Source organism: Pyrgilauda ruficollis, unplaced genomic scaffold (genome assembly GCF_017590135.1).
Source record: "Pyrgilauda ruficollis isolate IOZ18807 unplaced genomic scaffold, ASM1759013v1 scaffold76, whole genome shotgun sequence".
NCBI classification, from domain to species: Eukaryota; Metazoa; Chordata; class Aves; order Passeriformes; family Passeridae; genus Pyrgilauda; species Pyrgilauda ruficollis.
The window spans coordinates 2,868,226-2,882,730 of NW_024529488.1; the positions used below are offsets into that span (position 1 = coordinate 2,868,226).

The following is a 14,505-nucleotide window of genomic DNA, read 5'->3' on the forward strand; positions in this document are numbered from 1 at the left end:
AAACCAGAATCCAAAATTATGGTCTTGGTAAAGTAAACTAGCATTTCCTCAGCATCTAACCATCCATGGCAGAAAAAAAGTACAGGTAGCCTGCACATTAAAAGGCACTGGCTTTTTAAAAAATGTCAGTTTTCACAGTAAATACCACAGCCCTGCCTGTTGTAAGAGTGTGGAGGGTTGAGACTACATGAGACATAAGTAGATCCATTCAGTCCATTGGGGATGAAAACTGTCAAGTATACAGCACAGGTGAAAACCACAACTTTTCTGCAGACTCAAAGCTTGAAACCAAAAATATATTCACCTTTATTTGACCATGGTTTTGTGTAGAAACTTTTCCTGAAGCTAGAATATGTAGTTGTAGAGCCACGCTCAAAGATGGGATCATTTTCTTCAACAACACATGGACCTTTTGTCCTTAGAACTTCTACAGTTAAGCTGGGAAAGAAAACACACAAGAAGACTCACCTCAAAATATTGCTAAAAAACCATATAGTAGATGTTTATAAGACAGCTATTCAATTTTTTTTTCCAAAAGTGAGCATTTCTAATGTGTAATTAATAATTACACTAACACATACTTTAATAGGAGAATGCAGCAAGAAAACACTACCCTATTCACCCTCTGTAAGTAAATTTGCTTTTTCTGTTTAAAAAAAAAAAAAAAAAACAAGACTTTTTAACATTTCAGAAATCTACTTTGTGAAACCATGACAGCCTCTCAATATCCTTCTACAATACTCTCAAATTCTTTTACCAGGTCACCTTTATCCTTAAACCTTGGCCTAAATTTCACGTTAATACCTTTGGGGAACTCAGAAATTTTATAATCTACTTTTTAAACATCACATTCTAAGCAAAGTTACTGAAAACACTGACAGAAGAATAAAGCAGCAACAGGCAAGATGCAAAGCTAGAGCAAATCATACTGATATCCAAATAACAGTCAGCAGATACATGTTAACTATGAGAAGCAAAAGAGTCAGCTAAACAGAAGACATTTGGAAGTTTGACAAATCTTCATTGTTCACTCACAGTAATAAAATGTCATCTTCCTCTCTACCTCCTTCCCCAAAAACATTTCTCATAAAGTATGCCACTACAGAGATGCAGTCTATTGCTGTTTGTATTTTGCCACATCCTTGCACAGTTTCCTAAGTCAGTGTAGCTCAACTCTCAAACATAAATACACTCATACTCATCCCAGTCCAAAGTAGCCCTCTATTTACAAATTGAGCTGCAATGCAGTACTGTCCATAAGTCAGGCACAGAATTTGTCACCTCTCTTCATCCAGAATGATTGAACCATCTTCTGCTACTTTCACACGAGGAACGAGAAGTGGGCCATCCTGACTCTCTTCCCCATTCTCTTCTTCCTCCTCCTCCTCCTCTTCTTCATGATCAGGAGTACTTTTCTCTTCCTGTCTACAATTTTTAAGACAGCACGTAAAAATATTGTTCAGTGTTTTGAATTGTTCCTCATTCAATAGACATTCAACAATTAGATGAACCACCCAGCAATACAACACATCAAGAAATCAGTCAATGCATGAACTTTGAAACCTGCTTTTCCTTCTACTGTAAAATGGAAATATGCAAAACTTAACATTGAAAGCAAGATGTTCTTTAACCACCATACCAGCCAAATTTGCAATTTTTATCAATTAGACTGTGATATTTGAACAGTAAAAAAATATACCTCCACTGTTAGTATTATCACAGAAATGCAGGTTTTTTTAAGCTAGAAAACTTTCTGACTATACTTCACCATCAAGACTTACTCTTTCATTTGACTCAGTGCAGAACTTCTTTCTGTTCTCCTTTCTTCTACCAATGAAGACCTAGAATGGTATAAAAAAAACTAGATATGATTGTTTGTACAGATATATTTCTGCTTTCTTCCACAAAACTGGCTTTTAGTGCGCAATGGACAAAGAAACAATGCTTTTTTTTCAGTTCTTTGTATCCAGATTGAATTACACAACCACCTGCTTAGTAAATTTTGTAAAATTTTGCCCTTTTTTGTACAAGAAAGGACAAAAAAAGATATTTCAAGCAGAAATCCATTGTATGGATACAGGTAACATGAGAGCATCTTGCTTTTTACCTCCTTGGGAACTATTCAGTGTAAAAGAAAAAATAAGGGAAGTGATAAATAAAACACACGAGCACACAAACATTAAGAAGCAAGTGGTAACAGATGATACCAGAAAACTCATCTACTACTGAAAGACAGAACTTGGATAACTGAATTTCTATTCATGTGACTGCTTTTGGTAGTTGCAGGAAAAAGGCCTTGCTCTGCTCTGTCTGTGACAGTCTGTACAGTCAGCTGCATTAGTGAAATATGCCAGTGGAGCAGCAGCAGCTACATTCATCCACAAGGAATTTAAACACCTCTAGGGTCTTGCAGTGCATTTTGCACTTCAGCACCTAGAAGAAGAAATGCTTAGCTTCCTGAGTCCCCTGGGTCTGGTGGGCAATTATAACATCCCTAACAGCCACAACTAAAAATTTCACAGCAGGGAGTTGGAAAAAGAAAATTTCTACTAGTCTGTATTTCTGCAGAGATAAATCAACACTAGGGACAGACTCACGTTTGTGTATTTCAACAAGTACACTAAGCTCCATTCTCACTTCTGTACTAGAATTAAGCAGATGAGAAAACTAGAAGCTAGTCTAGAAGTCTTTGTTACCACTGCAACAATACTGCATCTGTGCTAATACACCACATTTAAGTATTATAGAGGTCAAAAAGTAATTTAACATAAGGAGAGAGACAAAAAGTCATACTTACTTCATAGGATTGTTTTCTGGCAGATAGTATATTAAGTCTCTCATGGTCATTTTAGAACGATCTGGTGGAGAACGTCCTTCGATTACTGGAGGCCTGTGTTTCAACTTCTTTCATAGAAACCAAAAACAAAACAAAACAATAAACATTTAGATTCACTCCGAAAATATTTTATACTTCACAAATTATTACTACTTTTGTTTATTTATGAAGTACCCCATTCATGGAATTTTGCTTTTCACACACATACCCACACCACTCCCAAGAACCAAAACAAGATTATCTTAAAAGTGTCCCTTTCTCAGCAAGGGCATTACAGACCCTTAAGCCACTTACCCATTCAGAAGCATTCAATACCTGACACAAATAAGTTAAAAGTTATTCAAAATTACAGAACTCTGACAATGATCAGCTTGAAAAAATATCACCAAAAAAATATCCCAAATCCAAGCTTTTTGCAGCACATCTCCCTGCTGTATTACAACCTGTGAAACTTTCAAAATTGGAATGCTGACTACAAAATAAAACCAGGTGTCATGCCAAAAAGACTTGTGGTCTAATCAAAGAAAAACTTGGGAAATTCCTTGTAAAATCTGTATTATTAGGGAACAAAGTGCTGCAACCACTTATAAACAGAATAAACACATAGAGAGTTATGAGGTATGACAGATGACTAGCAGTAAGCAGCTGACAATCATCAGAAAACATTACTGCAAAGAGATAACGTATGCAGAGTGAATCAAATCTCTTGCCCTTCACAGATAAGCACTGCTCAACACAGAGGCCTTACCATCCGCTCTTTCTTCAGCTCTTCTTTAAGCATTTCTCTTAATTTACGAGCTTTGAGGATCCTTTCACGGTCAGAACATGCTCGTTTCACTTTCTCATGAGAAGGTTTCACAGGTAGCTTTTCTTCCTGTGTTCGTGATCTTTCCTGTGTTGGCCTCTCCTTGAGAGGAGAGGGTACATTCTTCTGCAAGCTATCATCATTTTTCTGAGTAGTTACACCAACAGTTTGCTCTTTGTTCACAGACTTTTTTAGCGGTGAAAACTGTGGCACTTGTGGCACCGGTGTTTTCTTCTCAGGAAGCATAGGAGACTTTACAGAGCTTTCAACATTACTCTTTTCTGACGGGGAGGAATCCTTCTGAAGTGAAGCACTGCCATCAGAAGTCTGTGATGTTCGCCTCTGCGGTTTTGGTGCAGAACGCTGAGCAGACGATGGTCCAGCTCTGGGTTTGACAAGATTTGGCATGGTGGAGATACGTTTTCTTCTCTGTGTAAGCATCTCTGAAGGTTTACTAGCTTCCCCAGTGCCACTTGTATTGTCCGCCTTGTCATCACTAGAAAATTTAAGAAAGTATTCTGAAGTTCTTTACAGTATAGATTTGTCACTCTTACTTTCAATATGTGCTTATGGGCCAACCAGTATAAACATTAGGCTACAGGAAAGCAGCTATACACAAGAAGCTATGTGAGGACCAACATGTAGCTGGTACCTCCTCATCAAATAATCAGCTCTAAGAACTGACATATTATTTTCTAATGCTAATCACTGATCTGCAAGCTTGCAACAGTATCACATTCTCACACCCCACCTCTTTTCTTGGAAGGCTCTCTCCTTTCAGCTGAAAATACCAGTACCATAAAGCTTTATAAAAAACTACCCACATAACATAGGTGATACATTAAAAACATTTCAACAAAGCTGTATGTAACAGTGGTTTGATGACTTTTATTACAACATAAGTGAGCATTCCTCTTTAAGCATTTGCAAGTAGATGATACGTAAACTGTGAGTTACAGAAAAACTTCAGCAGTCAAACTGCTGCTCACACTTAACACATCAATAGCTCTTAGCTTCCCTGGAAAACTCTGTATGTAAGTACTTTTTCAATCACATATGCAGAAATAATTTTCAAAGTACAAGTAAAATTGCCAACCATTATGATCGTCCCAAATCTGCTGACTCCACCAGTGTTTAGCTTCATGACTGTTGCTCATAGTAAGACTGCAGTATAATTATAACTGTGTCATAAAGAGAGTTTTTTTAGTTTTATATTGGAACTATGCCTTGTTTCTGTACATAAGGACAACCACATCCATGGAGGTGACACTTACACATTTTTAAAAATGGTCAGAAGTAAATGCTTTCCAAGAAATATAAAAAAGTATAAACACTCAGTCAAACTTTTCAAAATTCTCTCCAGCTACTTTCTGTGAATCAGGCAAATGCTGCAGATGATATGTTTGCATTTAGCAACCTCTGTTAAATGGCTGATTCAATCTGCCCCACACTCTGAGTTCATACACATTTTTAGTACAGAACACCTTTGGGCGGCTTATTACATGGTGCCTATTTAGGTGTTTTGAATGAGATCCTTGCAAGTTCCACTCAACACTCACTGTTCCTGGTACAGCAGGAGACAAGGAAAGTAATTCTTCATTCACCTTCTCCATACCACCTATATTATGTGGAGTTTTTTATCATAGTGCAGCACTGGGTTTCTGAAACGTTAAATAAAATCTAACAGGAAATATATTAAAAAATTAGAATTGTCTTACAGAATTTTCGCTTCCCTGATAATTAACCAAATTTATTCAGTATAGAGAAAACAAAACAATGTAAAGTGACTGATGCTACAGACACAGACTTGAGCAGCTGTGAGTGAAGAGATCAGTGTCTGCCCCTACGCTTCCCCTCATGAAGAAGTTGTAGATTGCAATGAGGTCTCCTCCAGGCTGAACAGAACAAGTGACCTCACCCACTCCTCATCCAGCTTCACGTCAAGGCCCTTCACCATGTTTGTTGCCCCTCTTTGGATACTCTCTAACACCTCAATGTCGTTCTTATACTGTGGTACCCAAAACTGCCCCCAGCACTGGAGGTGAGGCTGCCCCAGTGCAGAGCAGAGCAGGACAATCCCCTCCCTTGCCTGGCTGTGACGCTGTGCCTGATGCACCCCAGGGCACGGGTGGCCCTCCTGGCTGCCAGGGCACTGCTGACTCATGTTCAACTGGTCACTGACCAGGACCCCCAGGTCATTTTCCTCCAGTCTCTTGTTCCCCAGTCTGTCCATACTATCAGGTCTGCCCCACCCCAGGTGCAGAATCTGGCACTTTCCCTTTTTGAACTTCATATGCCTGGTATTTGCCCAGCCCTCAAATTCCTTGAGGTCTCTCTGTAGGGCCTCCCTGTCCTCAAGGGAGTCAACAGGGAGTCAACAAATGTAGAGGATTTTGTGGACAGTTAGCTAGCTGACAAAGCTCACGCTGGAATAATACCGTTAGTTAAGCAAGAAGGAGACGAGAGTCGGGAATCAGTGTCCAAATGCAGCAAGGTCACTGTGCCCTTGCCGAAACTTGAGGTTGTGGGAGAGGTTCCTTAGCTAGCAAGAATGAAGAAATGATACGAAAAGCCACAACAAGGTAGACACAAGAATGTAAACGTAGGCGTAGTTGACTGATAAACAACTAACCAATAATGATCTCGCTTTTTGCAATATGCATTAGCCTTATTAACACTGTTATAAATGTGTGTGCCTATTCAATAAACTTCTGAGACTTGCTGATCACTCATATTGCGTGCCGCATTTCTCCTGCCGAACTCCACAAAAAAGGGCCTCCCGTTTTGTATCATGTGCAAACTTACTTAATATACCTTTGAAACCTGTGTCCAGGTTAATTTATGAAGCTGTTGAAGAGCACAGGGCTGAGGATGAAGCCCTGTGGAACCCCACCAGTGACAGTCACCAGTCTGATGTCACCCATTTACTGTAACCCAACCCATGAACCAGTTGCTCACACATCACATGACGTGTTCATCCATGTGTGTGCTGGATGTTTTGTCCAGAAGGATTGTGTGAGAGCCAGTATGGAAAGTTCTACTGAAATCCAAAAAGATGACATGAACTGGCTTGCCCTGATCAGCTAGGTGGGCTACCTTGTCAGAAGGCTATATGGCAAAGGCCTGGTTTTAGGTCATGAGAATAGATCACAGTCCCTTTCAGAGTCACACCGATACCTAGTTTTGAAACGTAAAATTATATTACACTGATGCACCTGTTAAATTACAAACACAAAAGTCTTTTACAAATCTGCTGAAGCAGCAACAGTAGCATCTAAGTGAAAAATAGCAAAAAATTTTCATTTAAAAAAAATCAAATAGCAAAAGATCCAGTAAGGTGATCCCTGTAACATAAAAAAATTATAAATACAACTTGAAAGAATGAAATTCTGAAGCACAATGCAAAACAAGCAAAGATGTAAGATACAAGCTGAATAAAAGGCAGTATGGGTTTCCTAAAGACATGCCATGCCAACTAGTCTGATAACTGAATTTCCAGCCACTGAAACAGAAGACACTAACACTGTTTCATCATACTGTCATAACGGGCAAGCTTCAACTAAAAGAATAAAGGTATTTATGAAATATTCAAACCCAACTGTACAAAAGAAGTGTGAATGTTGTTCTGAAGAACAATTATCAGACTGAGGACATGTCCTGAAACACTGATCTGTACTGCCTTTGGTGGGGACAGAGTTAATTTCCTTCACAGTAGCTCACATGGTGCTGTTTCAGATTGGTGACACAACACTGCTGACAGCACACCCATGTTTTCAGCTAATGCTGAGCAATGATTATGCAGCACCAGGGTCGTTTCTCACACTGCACCACCGCTGACCACACTGGGGATCAGCAAGAAGCTGGAAGGGGATGCAGCCAGGACAGCTCATCTCAGAAGACTGAAGGGCTATCCCACAATGTGTGGAATCATGCTCCTCAGTAAAAGCCAGGGGAGGAAGAATGAAAGGGAATTTGGAGTTATGGCGTTTGCCTTCCCAAGTACCTGTTATGAGTCATCGATCCCCTCTTCCTTGGAGATAGCAAAACACCTGCGGGTAGTGGTGAATGAATCCCCAATTCTGCTTTGCCCAGGTACTTCTTTATCTATTGAACTATCTTTATCTTGACACACCCTTTCTTGCACTTTTGCAGTTTTCATTTTCTGCCCATCCCATGAGGCTGGGAGGGGCAGGGGTGTGGGGAAGCAATCAACAAACTGTGTCAGGTTTGGCAACCAGCCAGGTTTAATCTACAACAGGGAAGTCCTCAGGGAGGGCCGGTCCTAAGGCTAACTTTACCACGTGCTTTAATAAAAAGCCCTTAAAAACCTTAAAGCATAGGCAAAACCCCGCAAAAAGAGAGAAAGTCCTCCCTTGCCAATGCATAAAGAAATGAACACAAAAGAGCAAATGCTGTAGGAATGCAAAGACAAACTCATCTGGTTACAAAGCACAAAGAATTTTTGCTGCACAGAGCAAACCAGGGTTCCTGGCTGCTGTAGAGCCAGAAATAATGAGTGTCGGACCACACTGGGCGCCTCCTTTGCAGTCTTCACTTACAAAATCACATGAGCAACTGGGCTGGAAAACACCTCGAGCCCAAACTATGCCACAACACCATCTTGTCAACCAGACCACAGCGCTAAATACCACGTCCAGTCTTTCCTTAACCACCTCCAAGGATGGTGACTCCCCGGGCAGTTATTGCAATGTTATTCCAGGCACTGCAGAACGCCAGTGAAGAAACGCGGGTTCATCTTAGGCTGCGGATGCGCCGAACACGCACAAGTCCTTGTGTGACATCCCCGGACACACAGCCACCGGGCACGGACCGCACGCATTTTCCACGAGGTCTTCAGGACGAGCCAGCGCCGTACCACAGCCCTGACAACCAGACGGCGACAGGCCACGACAGCCAGCGCTACGCGGAGCCACCGCCACCTGCTGGGATCCGCCGGGTCCCGCCCCGCACAGCCCCGTCCCGCTCCCGGGGATCCGCGGCCCAGTGCCGCCGGCGGCCCGACACACTGCCCTGCCACGGCGGGACTCACCTCTCTGCCCGCCGCGCGTCCGCCGATCCCGCCGCGGTCCCTGCTCCGTCCGCCGCCGGGGTGTCCGAACCTGGGGGTTCCGGAGGCTCCGGGTCCACGCCGCCAGCGCCGGTGGCGGCGGCCCTGCCCGGGGGCCGCACATTCGGTCGCACGGTGAGACGGGCCCGCCGGAACATGGCGGCGCCGCCGGGAGAGGCGCGCGCCGGGCGCTCCCGGGAGAAGCGCGCCCGCCCGCGAGCTCGGCGGCGTCAGCAACGCGTGGCGGCGGGGACCCGCTGGTGCCGCGAGCCTGGGCGGCTCACGGCGTGCCGCCCCGGCGGCGCGCGCTGCGACGTCATCAGCGTGCGCAGACCGGGAGAGGAGGGGCAAGAGGCGGGGCCTCTACGGGGCAACCAATAACGGCGCCGTAGCCGCCGGCAAGGCCCCAGCAGCTCCTCAGCCGCGCAGCCCCCGGTTCAGGCGACTCACAGCAGCTCTCCAGGCGCCCGCTCTGCCCCCGAGCCCAGGCTGCTACAGCAAACCCCCACACCTCCCCCTCACACCCGGGCCGGGCGGACGCACCGCACGAAGGTCCCAGGGCTCCCGCCCACGGGGCGGGAGTCAGCGGCGCGCGTCCCGCTGATTGGGCTGGGTCCGCGCGGCGCCGTGACGTCAGCGCAAGAGAGGCGCTATAAGGGGCGGCGGGCGGCGCCTCGGACCGTTCCGGCGGTGCGAGCGGCGGTTGCCGTACCTCCGTGGGCGGTAGCGGTGGGAGGCGTAGCGGTGCTGCGCGGCCTGAGCGTCTCGCCATGACTCGTGAGTACCGGGGGGCTGCGTGGGGCCTGTCGGGTAGCGAAGTGGGCGGTGAGACTTGGGCCGCTCTCCTAGTCGGTTCCAGGCATGGGCGCGACGCCGAGGGCAGTCCGGCTGGGGTCATGCTTGGGCCGGGGTCTGGGAGTGGCCGCTGCCGTGTCTGGCTCTTTACGGTCTTGGCGTCCCCCCAGCGAAATCTCGCCTGCAGCGAGTGCGTGGGGAGGAGGCTTTTTCCCACGCCCTGCCGCCGTCCGAAGCTGTAGGCGAAAACATCCTCCTCCGCCTTCTGGCGTATCGGTGGTGCCGGGACCGGGGGAGAAATTAAGGTGATAATGGGCTGAAACAACAGCCACACTTCATTTCAGTCCTAGCTGCCGCCCAGACTGAAATAAAGGACTTTTGTATCAGTGCTGAACATTGACTACTATGCTGTTTAACCGGTGGTTGTGGAGGCTGTTGTTGAAAGGGCGAGAGCACTCGGTAAATCGTCACCGTGCTGACGAGCAGCGGTGTTCGTACCGCCGCTCTAAAATGGCGGAGACCTGAACCGGACCCAGGATGCTCCGGCTCCCCTGCCTGCTCGGAGTGCTCCTGTGCCTTCTGCCTGTTATGTCTGGCGGTACAGAAACTCCTTGTGTTTAACTGAGATCGTGCTTTCACATTCACTCGAAAAAACCCACAGTTTTGAGGCTGTGCTTTCACATTCTTCTCGAAAATACACAGTTACGAGGGCACACTGCTGCTGAAGTGCAGCTGAAGACCTGGCATGTAAACAGTTTGTGCACAGACATAATAAAGAAACGCATGTAGGATTTTTGTTGGCATTTTTCTTCTCCTGGAGTTGGAAGAGCAAGGACAGGTTGAAGCAAGGAGTATGTCTTGCACAAGCAGGCCAGGATGCTTGAGAAGGAATGTATAGAAATGTATAAGCAGGAAGCATGTACTGCTCTTTTTGTGGTAGCTCATGCTTGAATTTCAGGAAGTTGAATTGTCTTCTGTTGGGACAATTTCATGGAAGATTTAGGTTGGTATTATAGAACGTAGAAAACACCAGTTGTTCCCTTAAAGGTAGGGACACTTATTCAGCATCCCAGATGAAGTAATGGGGCCAAATAGTGCTTGACAATGTTTTCCTGGAAGCGCTGATGGTAGAAGTAAGTTTTTCTTCAGACAGTTGTTTGGTATTCTATGCTTTGTGTGCATTCTGTGTTGCCCAGCTTTTCTACCTTCTCTGCTTTGCTGTGCCAGCTGCTTTTTAGTGATGCAGTTGAGTTCTGTTCCTAAATTTAAAACCTTACCGTGTGAATGGAAAAACTCTGCAGAACCCGTGCTCAGTGTTTGCTTGGAAAACAAGGAAGAACCGGAGTTCAAGGGTGGAGAGTAACTGCTCATCAGGAAGTAGTGAGGTTTGGGGTGGAGGGTAATTCTGGATTTAGCAGATCGTTTTTACTTTGTTTCTGTTTTCTTCATGATAAGAGAAGATACTAATGTTTTTGGGTTTGGCCTTTTGGGTTTTTAAAGCACCTTAGAAGAGCTCTTTTATTGCTGCCCAGTCCTTCATATAACGTTCTTGCCTCCTGAGCACCACAAAACTCAGGAACCATTTATGGCCTGGAATGTGTCATCTGCTCATGAGTCATCAAGTTCTAATCAACACTAGTACTGCCAGAGACAGCTGATTTACTTCAGTCTCTGAACAGCTGCCCTTCTTCTAGATGGACTTCCGGGGACAGGATGCTAGTGAGGATGATAAGTTCTCTCAGCTTTTTCAAAAGGTAGTACTTAACGTCCTGTCAAAGACAAAAGTTATCTTTCAAGACAAGAGCAGCTCTTGGGAAGCAGCAGTCATACAGGGCTGTTTTCACCTGAGCTTCTGACATTACTTACCAGGCAGTCCATAGGCTGTAGTGAAGAATGCACAAACCTCTGCTTCTGCAGCGTTGATCTTGTCTACTTGTTGACATGGCAGGTACCTTTGCTTAGAAATGGTGTGGGTACAAAGTGGTGGATCATACCAGCAGGTTGTTGTTTAAAAGTGACCTAGTCCTAAGATGCTTTTGTTGACCAGAAACTACAGGCACCTCAAGATTGAGATCTCTGGCGTTGAGACTGAAAGATGGCATAGACGGTCTTAAAACTGTAGAGAGACTGAAAAGAGAGACAACAGAAATTATGGAGAGATGGAATTGTAATTTTTGAATATAAAATAATGTGATCGTGTTAGTTCAACAGAACAAATGATTATGCATAGCATATCTGGAACACTGTCAGACCAAAAGAAGTAGAGCAAGAAGTACCAAGCCAGTGAACCAGGTCTGGCAGGTTGGAGTAGAATAGAACTAAGGAAGAGAATACTGAGGAGAGACTGCCAGCTAATGCAGAAGAGTTAGCAGTCTGTGGCCATTGCCTGGAAGACTCCTGATATGTAGATGGATAGTTTTGATGTTGGGCCCTCAGGAACTTTGTGTGATCAAAGAGATTGCATTCCGATCTTGTTGGTAGTTGTGGGGAAAGCTGTCTATTCCCCTAAGAAGTGTCCTCTCTACTGACAGTGATGTGGGTTTGTGTCTTTATGTGCATATAAAAGTAATGTTACTCTTCTCACTTTTGTTGGAAGTAATGCCACTGAGTCGCTAAGGCCCAGGCTTACATTCTGCACTTTATTTCAAATTTAAAAAAACCTTTTGAGGTCATCTCTTCAATAGTATTTGAGTGCAGTCAATTTCAATGCTGTTCTTTTGGTCTAAAATTAATTTGTAAGCTATATTGAATGCTGGAATGTGTTTGAGAGTGGATGATTCTTCTTTGGATGAGTTACTGACATGATTTTGCTCAGCCTATTGGTGTGATGGCTTTCCTTCAGCCTTTTATGGCAAACTACATTTTGTTTCTGTAAGGAGTATTAGGATTTTGGTAATCTCTTGAACATGACACATAGAATTGAAAAAGTAACTACTATAAGCCTTTAATTTCTCCTGTTGTACGCTGGGAGAGGATGCTGATATAGAAGATATGACCATACCAGTTCTACACATTGTGCCAGACTGTACACAGGTACACCGTGTGGGGAAAAAACAAGTGGTAGTACTTGTTTAACTGTATATTATATTGCAGGTGGGAACCAGCGTGAGCTTGCTCGCCAGAAGAACCTGAAGAAAACTCAGGAGATCCTCAAAGGCAAAAGGAAAGAAGATAGCTTGTCTGCTTCTCAGAGGAAACAAAGGTAAGATCTAGTGAAGTTGAGTAAATGTTTAGGCTGAGAAAGGAGAGTGAGATGGGTCAGAAAGAATCCAGTGTCTTAGCTGACACAGCATTTGAATACTTTGTTTTTATCCATTGGCTAATCACTTGCCAGAGCATAAACTGTTGATGAAATTTTGCTGTATCTGCTATTAAGATGATGTATTTTATTACATCCTGTAAAGTTTGTTTTTTTTTTTTGACCAGTTTTTTGCCTACTGCAAACAGGAAAAGACTGTGTAATGCTTTCTTGAAGATGTTTGATCCATTATGTCCTTTACTTCCAAAACCGAAGGAATTACATGAGGTCTACTAATCAAGTGAATTGTCTGCCTCATGGAGTAACGCATGCACTGAAAAAAAGAGTAATAAAAACACTGTGCTTGTGGCTAACTGAGAAATTCTTTTTTCCTTTTTCAGGTGGGGGTTACTAAAGGGAAGGAATTCTGCTTCAAAAAATTGTGAGCCAGTATCTGATATCCAACTGTTTTTTCTTCACAGGGACTCTGAAATCATGCAGCAAAAGCAAAAAGCAGCTAATGAAAGGAAGTCTCTGCAGGCAGGAGCAAAATGAGCTGCCACTATAGGGAAGATAAGAGTGCACTGATGAAGCAGAAGGACGTAGAAGATCATTCATAAGAGTCCAGCCATTAAATGATTAAATGTTTATTGTGCAGAGTTGTTCAACTATCATTAGAGTATTTTCTGGTTACTATAGGCCTAGTTGTCTACAGTGCTCTTTCAAAACTGACTACACTCTTCTGCATGTCTGTGAATAAAAGTACCAAGCAATAGCTTTATTCTAGCTTTTGCTGCATTTGTTAGTTTTACTTAATGGTTCCAGTAACAGAATTTCTGAATCTACAGTTAGACCAGATTTGGTTGCCTGGATTCTTGAAAGTACAGCTTCATTCAGAATGGAACACACTTGTAAAATGTGCTTAACCTTGCAGAGGTCTGAACTGTGAATCTCAAAATATTTTTACAATAAAATGTTGCATGAAATACTGTCTAATCTGAAAGTTATGCTTCATAATTAGTTGATTTTTAAGAGGTTACCAAGAACATAAGGAATGGATAATCTTGTGGAGAAATGCAGTATAAGAACATAAGTGTAATAAAAAGTATAAGTGAAGTTTATAAGAAATGCATATTATAAGCACTGTTACATACAGTTTAAGTCTGCCCTATAGGAAAAAATACCTCTTGACTTGCAGACTTTATTGGTATACAAGTGACTTAATCAAGTCCTGATACTAACTTAAATAATCTGCAGACTTGATGTTAATGAGTTTCAATGCAAGCAAATCTTGAAATTGTCACACCCCTAAAATTAATTGAAATTACTGCTGCAACCTGCCTCAGGAATAAAAGTTAGTGTGGAAAAACTCGGCCCTTGCTTCACAGCCATGCTTGAGTATATTGTATACTGACCAGGGGAAAACTGTTGAGGAAACTTCCCTGTCTGACCATCCAGGAGCCACTCTGACAGCCACATTCACACCACCTGAGCTGGGGATGAAGCCCCTTCCAGCTACACACTTCACACTCAGATTCAGACCAGGATTCCTTACCAACTCAACCCCAGGTTTCCCATAGCAGAGTGTCATATATCCTGATGTTCAATATAATTTAATCTTGATGCAATTACTAACAAAGTCACACCTCCACCTGGTGCCTCTGTAGAGGGGAGCCTAAACAAAGGAACCTCTGGCTTTTACACCCTCACAGTCTAGGGGTGGGTGGTGACTCCTGCTGTGTCTCAGTTCCCCAGCTGGTGCC

General features: G+C 43.7%; 2 protein-coding genes across 4 annotated transcripts in view; one reads left to right on the plus strand and one right to left on the minus strand.

Annotated features, from left to right (window-relative positions):
• BDP1 (B double prime 1, subunit of RNA polymerase III transcription initiation factor IIIB) overlaps nucleotides 1–8,947 on the minus strand; it is a 47,986-nt gene extending 39,039 nt beyond the window's left edge. For 2 of the 3 annotated variants that reach the window (XR_005956774.1, XM_041486373.1), the window contains exons 1-6: nucleotides 8,692–8,947; nucleotides 3,585–4,137; nucleotides 2,798–2,904; nucleotides 1,782–1,841; nucleotides 1,282–1,425; nucleotides 305–438 (exon numbers count right to left, since the gene is read on the minus strand). Coding sequence is in view for 2 of the 3 variants with exons in the window: in XM_041486373.1 (XP_041342307.1) it covers nucleotides 305–438; nucleotides 1,282–1,425; nucleotides 1,782–1,841; nucleotides 2,798–2,904; nucleotides 3,585–4,137; nucleotides 8,692–8,867 (1,174 nt within the window). In the remaining variant the exon portion in view is untranslated. Of the gene's footprint in view, nucleotides 1–304; nucleotides 439–1,281; nucleotides 1,426–1,781; nucleotides 1,842–2,797; nucleotides 2,905–3,584; nucleotides 4,138–8,200; nucleotides 8,653–8,691 lie in introns of those variants that run through there. The other variant, XM_041486374.1, reaches the window with a different exon arrangement.
• A 139-nt stretch (nucleotides 8,948–9,086) lies between these two features.
• LOC121363752 (small EDRK-rich factor 1) lies at nucleotides 9,087–13,728 on the plus strand. The gene is made up of 3 exons (XM_041486375.1): nucleotides 9,087–9,486; nucleotides 12,598–12,706; nucleotides 13,225–13,728. Exons 1-3 carry the CDS (start codon nucleotides 9,480–9,482, stop codon nucleotides 13,295–13,297), a joined length of 189 nt encoding a protein of 62 aa, XP_041342309.1. The 5' UTR covers nucleotides 9,087–9,479; the 3' UTR covers nucleotides 13,298–13,728.
• Nucleotides 13,729–14,505: the final 777 nt, after the last annotated feature.